This window comes from Pseudomyrmex gracilis, unplaced genomic scaffold, assembly GCF_002006095.1.
Source record: "Pseudomyrmex gracilis isolate BER0280 unplaced genomic scaffold, ASM200609v1 scaffold_44, whole genome shotgun sequence".
NCBI lineage: Eukaryota > Metazoa > Arthropoda > Insecta > Hymenoptera > Formicidae > Pseudomyrmex > Pseudomyrmex gracilis.
Genome location: NW_018020628.1, coordinates 596,541 through 609,897, shown reverse-complemented (window position 1 = coordinate 609,897; position 13,357 = coordinate 596,541). Strand labels below are relative to the sequence as shown.

The following is a 13,357-nucleotide window of genomic DNA, read 5'->3' as shown; positions in this document are numbered from 1 at the left end:
TCGGTCGCGTTGCATAAAATACTCACTCGCGAGGGTGAGGGACTCGGGGCTTTTTATTCGCAACGCGACGGTATGTATTATTATGCTAGAGTTCGCGAAAGAGACGAATAATATCGTCGTTGATGTCTAATTGCTAACATTTCGCATATTTTTTTGGTAAAAAATTTTTCCTCTCAAGTTCCTCAAAAAAAAAAAAAAAAAAAATATTAACAAATTTTTAAAAAAGTTAGACAATAGGTGGTGAGCGTTTAAAGCATTTGCTCCGCCTTGCTTCATCTCGGCATTTTCTTTCTGCTCCATTACCTCTTCATATTCTCCCCTTTTTCTCGCGAGATTATTCGCTTATCGGTTCATTGTGGATTCCTCCTATCCTTTATGAGCAGCGGTCGCTTCCCGTGCATGCTAAATATCTCGTTCCTCGCTACTTCCACCATTCGTTTCAGCACTTGCCTTCCTTCGCATGTAGACGCGCGCCACTTCACATAGTCACGACGACGGGAACAAGCCGTATATGGGGTAAGTATGTAGGGTAGGCGGTTACACGCAACGGCGCAATGTGCGAGACTTTGCCCTTTATTCGAATGCATAGACAACGAGTAACTCAATCGTTCTACCGAACGCAAAACTCTCGGAACTTTATTAAAATGATAATATTTCTCTCTCTCTCTCTTTCTCTCTCTCTTTTTCTTTTTCTCTGGCGCTCACACTGTATTTATAATTGCAGTAATAACGCGCAAAACACACACGGAGATGGCATACTAATTCCGGAATATATTAATGGACACGAGAATTTTTAAAAATAAATCCTCTGTGTTTATGAAAGACTATAAATTCCCATCGATGACGTCAGGCTATTACGTTCGACGTAGTACGCGACAAGAAAAAGATAATATAATTTCTACATGCTTCACCCCCTCGGTGTTCGATTATCGATTCACGTCACTTTAGTTCGTTCTCGTTGTGCGGTGCTGCCGTTGCCGCTGTCTGTTGTTTTATAGTAAAATTTGTGTGACAAATTTCTAGCAATTTCGAAAACGCAAATGTAATGTTTATGAAAGTGCGGCTATTTGTCTAAATCTTAAGAAACTTTCTTTTTATATTACTTTTTTGTATTATTCTCTTTCAGAATATTTAGATGCTGTTTTTTCCTTCTTTTTTTTTTTTTACGACTCGCATAAATTATCGTGATAAAATGTCGATTCTTCTTCTTTCTCTCGTGTGCGCGCGCACTCGTATAATTACAAACAATTAAACCAATTTGCTTTACAAAGCATTCTTTATTTGCTTCTGTCGTATCAGCTGATTGTCTGAAATGTAATATCAATTTTCGGTATTTTTTATTTAAAACAGTATCTCAATTTGCAAAATCTGTGCTGTAAAAGTCAAAATTATCAAATATTTCTGCCACTTTAACGAAGTATCAAACAATTGTATCCCATTCGCGCAATATAAAAAAAAAATAAAACTGCTAATCAACGTATAGTAGCGAATCGAAAAACGTATTTGAAATTACATAAAATTTACTTTGCAGTGATAAAAGAGGTATGAACATTCGAATTAAATGTTTTACGTATGTGAAAAAGTTAATTTATACATCGATAAAAAACAATCTCACTGATAAATACAATCTCTTTTTCCTTTTTTTTTTTTTGACGTGTATTTTTATGTAATTGATTAGTTGGGCGGAGAAAATAAACCACCCGCGTAAATTTTGATAACCGCGATGATGCAATTCAAGGACTCGTTAACGCAAAACTTTCCTTTCAGAAGCGGTAACAGTTTTGATTTTTAGACGAGAAAGAGAGAGAGAGAGAGAGCGAGAGAGAACCTGGGCCGCTCGCGCGAGTCGTGTTCACCAAAATGAGGAGCGACACGAACATCGTTATAAAAAGCGCAACTAATTATACAACTACGAGCGAATTAGTTGCCAGTCAGAGGCGAATCGGCATGAACATCGCGAGCATTGCCGGTAATGGGAAAACATTCTGAAAACTTTCTGTTTTCCCAGTGCGTATTAATTTTCATATCCGCGTCTCGTTACCATGGCTACGGTCATAGTCAGCAGGAGTAATAAGTTTTGGAATAATTTTACGCACAGTCGATCGTATGAATTCGCTCTCTCTATTCTCCAACCCCTCCCCTCCCTCTCTCGGTTTTTCCCTCTCGGTTTTCTTTAACTCCCGGCCGTTCTATCGCGGTTCCACTCACGCGTGTTACACTCCGTTTAACCTTTGTATTCTCCAGCCACTTCCTTCCCTACCTTTTTTTTTTCTTCGTGCAACACGCACGCGGACTCGTAATGCGATCAACAATTACATTTAAAGGGCGGATATATTTTTTTATTTATTTATTTATTAAACTTAATCCATGCCTTTCGGCTTTGGATGGCTTCCGGTTGCTTTACACTTTACATTTCATTTCTTACATTTTACCTAGTTACATTTTTATCTCTATATATCTTAATAACTTTCACTTTCGTTTTCATTTTAACGTATTAACATTTTAACGCATATATCACCTGTGATACAGATAATTTAATTTAATTTAATTTAACTTAATTTAATATATTATAATATATAACTCCTTAGTACAGTAATATAGTATAGTAATATATAATACTGCTAATTATCACTGTTCTTATTCCTATTCCTAATTCTAGTATTGCTTTTCCCCTTTCTCATCCCTCGCAGTTCATACTGTCCTTGCTCTTAATATCACTCTGTCTTTAACCCCTGTATATCTCTGCTTCTTTGGTCCTCTTTGGTCCTCTTCATTCTTTTCTTTTCTCTTCTTTCCTCCCCTTCTTTCTCTTTCTTGTCTTCCATTTCTTTTTCCTTTTCTTTTTCTTTTTCTTTTTCTTTCCTTATTTCATCTATTCTCCTCATTACTTCACAGCCTTTCCCATCTTCGCTTAAAAACTCTTCTTCTGATATTTCTTCTTTCGTTTTTTCGCACTTCTTCAGTACATGTGTTAGGTCCTCTATTTCAACTCCGCATATTCTACACATCCTTTCCTCCTCTGTCAGCCAATGTTGGTTCCCTTTCATTTCGTTCCCGCATCTGTATCTTGCTATCCTTGTTCTTTCCTTCTTGTTTTTCTTTCCTCTCAGGTATGCCGGTGCTGCTTCTGTTCTTGCTTTTTTATAGCTAACGTTGTACCTCGATTCCTCCATCTTTTTCCTTCTTTCCTCCTTATCTTTCTTTTTTATTTTCTCTACTATTTCCTGCACTATCTCCTTCATCTCCTCCCTCTCTCTCCTCTCTTTCAACTCCTTCTTGCTGATACCCACGTCTATCATCACCTCTTTTCTCCATTTCTCCCACCTACTTTCTTCCCCTCTTTCTTCCCCTCTCTCTATCTCTTTCATGCACTCTACCACCAGCTTCTTTTTCGACTGCCGTGCCTCCTCTTCATATTTCACCGCTCTTTTTATGGCCTCCAGTCTTAGTTCCTTCGTTTTTGTCTCCTCTTTTACAATATAGTTCGGCGTTCTTCTATCCAATCCCAGTATCCACTTTATGTATTTTCTCGTCACTTTATCCAGTCTTTCTTCCTTCTTCCACCCCCATATTTCTGCGCCATATAATGCCACACTACCCACCAGAGCGTTGTACATCTTCATCCTTCTTCTGTAGTCCTCTTTAAATACTCTTTCCCCGATGCTCCACGTCTGCTTCATCGCTATTACCGCTCTTCTCATCCTTTCCTCCACATGTTTCTCTGCTCCTCCGTTTTTCTGTAGTATGTATCCTAAATACCTTATCTCCTTCACCTCTTCTATCCTTTCTTCTCTCCAGTTCCACTTTCTCGCCTTTTTTTTCCCTTTTCCTCTCTCGAACACCATCACTTTTGACTTTTCTGGGCTTAAAATCATTCCTTTTCTTTCTAAATACTTCCTGAACCTTCTCATCATATTCTTTAGTTCTTGTTCGCTCCTTGCCAGCAGCACGATGTCGTCCGCGTAAGTAATCGTCCAGACTTTTTCTTCTCCTATTGGAACTCCACCAAATTGCTCTTTCCTCATTTCTGCTTCCAGATCCATCAGATACACGTTGAACAGTGTTGGGCTCATAGGGCATCCCTGTCTGACTCCACTTCTCGTCCAGAACTCCTCCGATTTTCCTTTTCCTACTTTCACTTTGTTCTTCGTTTCTTTATAGGTCTCCATGATTCGTTTTCTAAGCTGATCTCCAATTCCCGCCTTTTTCAGCATTTCTCCTAGTTTAACCCTATCCACCTTGTCAAACGCCGCTTTTAGATCAGCGAAGAATGCGAAGATCTTCCCTTTCTTTTTTGCAATTTCTTTGTTTGCTATGAAGTTCAGGATGTAAATTGCGTCCGTCGTGCCTCTTCCCTCCCTGAAACCAAACTGTCCTTCTTCCAATTTTTCCTCTACTTCCCTCTTCAACCTATCATTTAGGATGTTTGCGTATATCTTGTACGCCGTGTCCATCAGGGTCACCCCTCTGTAGTTCTTTACTTCGCCTTTCTCTCCTTTTTTGAATATAGGGCTGATTATCCCTCTATTCCATTCTTCAGGTATTCCTCCTTCCCTCCATATCTTCCTTATCAGTTTCAAAAATACTTCNCCTATTCTCTCTGGCATTAGCCTCCACGCTTCATTCTCTATTCCGTTTTCTCCTGGTGCCTTTCCTTTCTTCAGCTTTCTTAGTTGTTTCACTAGCTCTTCCTTTGTTATTTCTTCTATCTCCTCATTACTCTCTCCTGTCCTATTCTCCTCATTTTTTTCCTCATCTCGTTCCTCTTCCTCTTCCATCATCACTCTCTCCTTTGTTCCCCCTAGTAGNTCCATGAAATGTTCATTCCAGGTGTGCAGCTCTATCCCCTCATCTACTCTTTCTTTCTTCTTTCTGTATTTATTTATGTACTTCCACGCTTCTTCTTCTGTTCTTATGGATCTTATTTTTTCTTCCTCTTCCTCCTCGTGTTTCTTTTTCTCCCCTTCGCACCATTTTCTGTACTCTTTTCTCTTTCTTACATACTCCTCCCTTTTTATCTTGTCTTTCTTCAATTTTCTTAGTTCCTTTCTTAACTCTCTTTTTTTCTTTTTCCATTCTTTGCTGTGCCATTCCNTTCTTCCTAACCTCCATGGCGTTACCTTTTTCTTGACCCTCGTTATTGAATTTTTTACTTTATCTTCCATTGCTAACCACATCTNCTCTGTATTTGTCTCCGTGCATGTCCACCCCTCGCATTCTTCATGATAGTGCTCTATCCCTTCCACCGACCATACGCTTCTTTCCACCTCCATACAGCCGCTTTCTTTTATTCTTCTTCTACTTATTCCTTCTATTTCCACTTCCATTGGAACATGNTCCGATTCTGTTCTGCTTCCTTCCTCCACCTTTCTCACCTCCTCTATAGCCTTTTCATTCGTTACCACATAATCTATTACCGATGCTCCTTGTTCTCCTATGTATGTCCAATTCCCTTGTTTTCCATTGCTTCCGTTTAGTATCATCCATCCTCTTTCCTTCATCTTGTCTATCAGTCTTCTCCCTTCTCTGTTCACCACCTTGTCTCTTGACCTCCTTGTTTTCTCTTCCTCCTTTTTTCCGTATCCTATTGGTCCACCTTCTTCCCCGGTTCTAGCGTTAAAGTCTCTTCCTAGCATTAAATACCCCTCCTTGTCTTCCTCTATTGCCTCCTCCAGGCTGTCCATTGTTTCTTCTATGTTTTGACTGTACAGAGTGATTATCCTCCATTTTTTTCTGTTGTATGCCATGCTTATCTCCATTGCTCCTTTGTTTATTACTTTTACTTTTACTCCCTTCAATTCCTTGCTAGTTGCCACGATTATCCCTCCTTTGGCTCTTCCTTTCACGCACTCCCTTGTCGCCGGTATGCAATTCCACTTGTATTTGTTTGGTACTCTCTTTATCCATTTCTTCCACGTTTCTTCTTCTATCCATGTTTCTGTCAGACCTATAATATCAAATTTTTCCAAATACTCCCATGTTTCCTCACANTTGTTTGCCAGTCCCGCAATATTCCAGAAACATATTTTTAGTCCTTCCTCTTTGTCCTCCTCCTTCTCTCTTTCCTGCTTCTCCCCTCCTCAATCTCTTTTTTCCCTTCCTGTTTCTTCCAATCTCCCTNCCTTCTCATTCCATCTATACCACTTCTCTTCCATCTTAATTTTCATGTAACCTACTTTCACTTTATCATCTCCCTTCTCTCTTTCTTCCTTTGCTATTCCTCTTAGCCTCTTCTGTATCTCTCTTTCCTTCCTTGTCAAATCGTCATCTATTATAATTCCTTTGTCTAATCCTTTTTTCTTACTCATGATTTCTCTTTTTTGCTCCCATTTATCTATCTCTGCAATCACTATGTTTTTACTTCCATTTATTCTGATCTTGCTTACCTTTTTTACTGCCACTTCTATCTTCAGGCTATCCTCTATGAATTCTTTCACTTCCTGTTCTAGCCTTTCCCTTTTATCCTCTCTCCACTTCACTCCTTTTATAACTACATTGTTCTTCCTTTCTCTTCTCTCTTTCCTTTCATTGGTCCATTCCAGTTCCCCTATTCTCTTCTCTAGTAACTCTTTTTCTTGTCTCCACTCCTCTCTCTCTTTTCTTCTTTCTTCTTCTCTTGTCCTTCTTTCTTCCACCATCTGTTCCTTCATTCTTTCCATTTCTTCTCTCATTTCTTTCCTCATTTCCTCTATCTCCATTATTATTCTCTCGAATCCTTTCCTCCACATTTCGTCTCCGCCGGTGACATATTTCTCTAGTGACTTTTCGTCTCCTCTGTTTTTACTCCTGCTTCCCGCCTGCTTTCCCGCTGTCGGCGCCATCTGCTGCTTCCTTTTTCTTCCACCTTCTCCCGCCTTTTCTCACTTTTACTTAACCTTTCTACTCCTTACTTTTTCCGCCTTGAAAAACTCTGCTTTCCTTTTGTTGCTCCCTTTGCCTTCTTTTCCTCTTCTTCTCTCTCTCTTCCTCTCTCTTCTCGTTACCACTATTCCCACTCAACTCGCTACTTTCCACTTTTATCTCACTTTTTCTACTCGATACTGTGTATGCCCTTGTGTCTTTCTCGCTAGCTCCACCGGAAGTCCCCAAAGGGCGGATATATAATGTGTGTGTGTATATTATATATATATATATATATATATATATATATATGTGTGTGTGTGTAATAACGTATTTACACACTTACAAAGGGAATTCTACAAAAGCAAGGTTTTTTTAATCCGATAATCGGTATAACCACTGGAATATTTGCGGAATACGTAATGGAATTTTTTTCCTATCTGATTCCCATAATTTCGAAAATTTTCTCATTCCATATGGATGGGAAATCGGGAAGGCGCGCGAGTGTTTTAGCGATGACTGTAATCATCTCGACGCGTGCGTTCGCTCATCGGATGGGATATTACATATTTCTGACTTTTGATCTTGTTTGCGTTGAATTATGCACGGCGATGCGGTGGAGAGAGAATGTGTATCTTACTAAATACCGTTCATCATCATCGTTCATCACTTTCCGCTTCGAGTTTCTAGCGTCCATTTGTCGGGGCGCGCGCGATGTTTGCCGCTGTTATTTGCACAAGCTTCGCGCGCTCGACTCTGTTTCTCATCAAAGGCGATTTTCGTATGAACGTAGTTCGCGTACCTCCTATTATGAGGGTCTGATAAGTGCGCGTTATCGTTTCGCTCGAACGCTTACGCGATGCTACTGCTGCCGCTACTTTTGTTTTATGCGCGATGAGGTAACGCGCTCCGCGTTTTATCATGCCGATCAGCGAGAATTATACGCAACTTGAAATCTAATTCTCGAAATGAGAGACGCCGTCTCTCCTTGAGAGGAGGCAAGGAACAATAAGTCTGTGAGAAACAAACGATCATGTAGATTTAAAGTGTCTTACGTAATCGCTCTTGATTGTTGTTTGTTAACGCGTCGCCTACCGCCGGAATTACTGAATTGGTCGCGGAGGCAGCACGTAGACCAGCAATCAGGACCAAAATAGCAGACGGTGACCGCATCAATGTCGTTATGTAGTACGTGGTTATGCTATTAGCTGTAAATCATGTAAGCCGTGTTAATAGTCTATACGTCCGGTAGATTAACGCTCTCATTCACGCCGTTTAATGATTCCAACGCCGATCCAACGTGTTTCGAGCTGTCTGACAAAAGGTAACGACCAGGTGGGAGCTTTGACAGGCAATACATTACTCTCCGTGTTTATTGATATTTGCTGTAAATGTTCCACATCGCGCTGTATCCTCTCTGTATATATTTTACCCCCGTCGGTTGACAGAGAAACTGCCAATTAACAGCTAAAACAAATTAAAACTCGTCAAAATAAATCGGATCTCAAATTCCTTATTTTGAATTTACAGAAATGTTCCAACTAGTTTTTGTTTTGCGACAAATTTTCAAATTAAATTCAATTCAAATTATCGTGCGTATTAATTTACACGTTTCAATAAATGAAATAAAAAAAAATATATATATATATATATACAGAGAATTAAAAATAATAACAAGTAAAACGTTTCCTCGAATCAAATTGACGACAAAACTAGGATGTATACATTCACTTCTGGTTGGTTCAAGTTTTGTTCCGTTTTGACTTTGTTAAAGTCTGTTCCGAGCTGCTTCTTCGATCGCGAGCTCATTATTTCTAAAACACGTTTGCCGCATAAACGCGATTGTTCGTTAATCGACGTCCGAAGACGGAACGCGCGAACGAAATTCCTCGTTCCGATGTGCGAGCGAGATATTATAATCACGTTGTACTATCGATTGACGTGTGTCGGAGGGTTGGGCACGGTCTGGTATGAGGCGAAGGAGGGTGAGTGTTAGATGGAAGGAAGTAGAAGCCGGCAGGGAGAAGACGCCCCCTAATAGAATGCCAATATGATTATGTGTGCCATGCTGCATCCAAACCACGATCCATGGTGCGCGTACTAGTTGTACTCTTCAATACAGCCGCGCGCGCGGCTGTGCCTTGGGACTAAAAGTGTGCGCGATACACCTTCTCGGTTTGTTCCTCCGATATTCTATATAATCGAGCGGCTACACGTGTAGACTTTGTTACATATCTAAAAAAATACACAGAAAGAAATACAAGAATTACAGGAAAAATTGTGCGCGTGTGTAAAAGCGCGCTTATCTATTCGAAACCGCTTTGACTTTATTGACACACGCAATTTTCGCACATCGCCTTTCTGCCGCGCACGTAAAATTTTAAATGTATATATTATATATTACGCGCGTATCGACATACGAGAGACGCGATTGTGTTTTCTCTCGTCGAGTTTCGTGTCCATCGATTGCCCGCAAATTTATTCTATTTGCGCGTAAATGTCGCGCGGCGTTGCATTAAATTCCCGATTTATAATGTGTTTTCCGGCGTGTAGAACGCGCGCTAAATCAAGCAAGTCACGTGTGGTGCGGACGGGGCCGCGTTATTGTCGCGCGTCAGGTCGGCACGCGCGCGCGCGCGCGCGAACCGAAGCGGAAAATTATTCGAAATAGATCGGATCCGAGCGTCGTCGTTTCGGATTCTATTTGCTGCCGTCGTTGACGTATTTCTTGAAGCTTTGCGCGCGTTTCAGCTGCAACTCGCGTCTAACGAAGTTAAGTCCGTTCACTTTGCCGTTAATCGATCACCGGCTTCCGTCGTGATCAGCCTTCGTCCTCGCTCTCTCTCTCTCTCTCGCCACTTCCCCGGCATACTCTTCTTCGCACAAATTACAAAACACGTTCGTGTCACACGCGCGCGCGCGCGCGAGTGCGCCGATGGGCTTCGACAAAGTGCGCACGATGGCTCGGATACGATGCGAAAAGCGTTTTAAACTTTCCGTGAGTGGTCGCGTCACGAAAAATCACGCTGTAATGTTTCGTCAAACTCGATGCGAACCGAAGAACGGAATGGGCGTAAAACTACATGTGTAGACGAACTATAATGAAAATTATCACAGAATAAGTAGGTAGATAGAAAAAATTCATGCGCACACAGCGGAAAAATAAAATAAATTTGACAATATATATATATATATATACATATATATTTTCACGAGCTGTTGAAAGAACGTTAAACGGAAGTGTCTATAATACTTATCGAAAGATGCGTTCCGCAGATCGCGGCTCTTTCTCAGCGCCCGCCGGGGCTGATCGTGTGCAAGGGTAGTGCCCGTCGAAGTTAACCTTTGTTTCGCGCATGACCGGCCTTTTGAGTTTATCAGTGTGTAGCAGGTGGTGTGTGGCGCTTTATTTATAACGCGGCAACGTCCCTTCTTCCTTTCGCGAAACTGCCGTGGCCGATCGCGTTAAGCCGCGCGAGCAGTTCGTATATCGCACGTATATATATGTATGTATATAAAGGCTATGTGTGTGTGTGTGTGTGACACGTGTGTATTCACGCGTGTCCGTGCTCTTATACACGCACGCATCGTACATTGTGTACGCGACATTGCGCGCACGCGGCGTAATAGTAGTGGTAGTATTGCGCACGTATGGGTAATAAACGCATGTTTCGCGCGTAAGTAGAACATACGCGTTTGCGTGTGTGTGTGTATGTGTGTTTGCGTTTACATACGCTCTCTCAAGTACGTTGCGTGTGTGTTCATGCGTAACATACACGTCTTTCATACGAGAATTATCGAGATATACGCATGCCGCTCCGCAAGCTCTGTCAGTAATACGTGCGTTAGAAAAGCTTGTTGTTATTTTTTTTTTTCTAATTATCACAAAATAAAAGAAAAGAAACGAGAACACGATCGACAACACGCTCGCGTTCGATTGTCATTATTGAATTATTAACAATTTGTCGCTCTCTTTCTCTCGCGTCGATAACAAAAATGGATTTGCGCGCGAAGAAATGAACGTGCGAGACGGTAGGAGTCTAATAAAAATGGAATTTACGAAATTTTAATACCCACCCCCCCCTCTCGTATATACGCAAGGACTTGTCTCGCATTCGTCGCGTCCTTCTTACAGATGATTGAACGTGAATACAACAGATTTCCGCGCGATGCTTCGTCCTGAATAAAATGTCGTTTTTTTTTTATTTTTTTTTATTTTTTTTTTATCGGACTTTCGTATTATTATCTTTCCTTTTATTGACATGTTCGAATACCGTGTTCTGTTCGCTATTCGCACTTTGCGCGCGCGCGATCTCTTTCAATTTAATATACACATCACAGGAATGCGAATATTGAATATGTGAATTCTAATCAAAGTATTAATAAAAATATTAATAAACGTTCCGCGTTGTATGTATGTGCGAAGCTCATCAAGAAGATAAAAAATTTAATTTTTGTTTTCACAACAAACGACTCTTTCGGTAAAAAAAAAACTAAATACTCGCGAATTATTTTTCTGCGTGACATTCGCCACGATGTGTGTGCGATTTTAATTTTCATTAACCCGCGTGTCTCGCGTCGCAAGGTCTGTTTTAGGGCGACATTGTTTCTCCGCAAAGAGGCGGCGGCGGCGGCGGCGGCGACGTCAAAAAGACCATAGGAAAAGGACACAGGGATGAAATTCTTAGCGGGGCCGTTGAGAATAGGAAAGCGCCACCCGAGAATGGCGGAATTAAATTTATTCAGGCAGTGCCAATAAGTCGGAAAAGTTGCGCCCTAAAAGCCGGAATCCGCGCGCGCTCGGCGCCTTACCTTCCCCTCACCGCCAATTCACTCCCGTTGTCTTGCTCTCTTTTCCTACTTTGCTTCTGTTTTATTGTGAGCCAAAGGAGGCAGTCATGATACGAACGCTCAGACGGAGTATCGCGCGATCGATGTTGCTTGAGAGGAATATTAATGAAAAAAAGAAAAGAAAAAATCTTTCTAATACTTTTATGGATTTATAATAAGAGCTTAAGAAAGAGACCGGCTATTTGCTATACATATATATATATATATATATATATATATATATATATATATATGTATATTTTTTAACGGAGGTCTCGAGAGGCGACAGAAAAAATATCTTTTCGCGGTTATTTTAATTGGCACGCAACTTGCTCTGCGAGAGACACGTGTCTCTTATCAATCGCACACAAGGAAATAACTAAAATAACACCGCTTATTGTGCGAGTCCTTCTACATCAATGACTCGGTACGAAAGACGTCTTTAGTGAACACAGGTTTAGGGGACAAGGATTGCGCCGATGAATAGAGCGCGGTTTAATGACTATGTTTGCTATATACTCCGCGTCCCATTCAAGGGAAAATCCCTGTCCCTAGTTGGTCTCGGAAGTCAGTGTCTCGTCGCGCTGCAACGGCGTGCACGGGTCTGGCTGCCGCGTACTAATTATAATTATCATCATGCTCATCCCTAGGAAACTCAATGGTGCAACTCGACGTGGCACTGCTAATTGCGAGGACTTGGTCGGTCTCGATTGTACATTGTCGGACACTGCTCGGCACTTAAAACAAGGGTCCTCTCTCCTGCCTGGCTCTGTGTATATGTATATATACGTCGATGTCATGTTAATCCTATTCTCGTTTACGGGTAAGCTAAGTGTAGATTTAATGATGTAACTTTTGTTATTTCGCAGTCGCTAAAACGCGGAAATAAATCAGCCGCGTAACATTCATTTCGCGGCGAAGCTTAGCCTCGTGGTGTTTTTTCCTTGAGATTCGAATCGTTATCGTTCTGTTGCGACGTGTGCGATCTCACTTTTTTATTCTTTTTGTTCATTAGATCGACGATTTTCGATTTTGGATTTTAATAATTTTCCACGCGCGAGTCATAATACGCGCATAACCGGGTTACAAAAAAAAAAAAAAAAAAAAAGAAAAAAAAACAAGAAAACAATAACAACAGATGAAAGTCTCGGTAATTGGTGAAACAAAGTGCTGATAAAAGTAATTTTAAGAAAGTCGATGAGCCGGTAAGCTAGGAGGATAAGATAATATATTGGAGGCGAATTGCAATGGACAGAATCAGCCCCTCGTAATTTGCTTCGAGGCAGCAACCTAGCCTGACCCGTCGTGACGTAGACGACCTTCTGACAACCAATTACATCGAGGACGAGGTGCAAACGATGAGAAAAAGAATGCAAAGACCTCAGCGTATAGAAAAGCGGACGCTCGCGTGCGCGCGCAGCAGTTTGATTAATAAAAACCCCGGGATAGTGTAGCGCGTATATGATGTAGCCCGTACAGCCCGGCGTTAATTTAACAGTGCGCGCGCGGGAATATCGAGTGAGATTTAATCCGGCGAATAAATTGAACGAATAACACGTTTACTGTAATAGTAATACACGAGGTATGTTACGGCAAAATCTAAATTCGATAATTCTTACGTATTGTATTGGATTGTGCGCGCGCGCACGCGTGTGCGACGCGCTCATACGAGCGAGCTATATGGTAT

General features: G+C 41.2%; 1 protein-coding gene across 1 annotated transcript; it reads right to left on the bottom strand.

The window, feature by feature from the left end:
* Positions 1 to 1,295: 1,295 nt before the first annotated feature.
* Positions 1,296 to 6,308, bottom strand: LOC109853118 (trichohyalin-like). The gene is made up of 4 exons (XM_020424907.1): positions 6,305 to 6,308; positions 5,005 to 5,947; positions 2,889 to 4,872; positions 1,296 to 1,307 (listed from the first exon to the last, which is right to left on the bottom strand). The coding sequence occupies exons 1-4, from the start codon at positions 6,306 to 6,308 to the stop codon at positions 1,296 to 1,298; spliced, it is 2,943 nt and encodes a 980-aa protein (XP_020280496.1).
* Between the last annotated feature and the right edge of the window lie 7,049 nt (positions 6,309 to 13,357).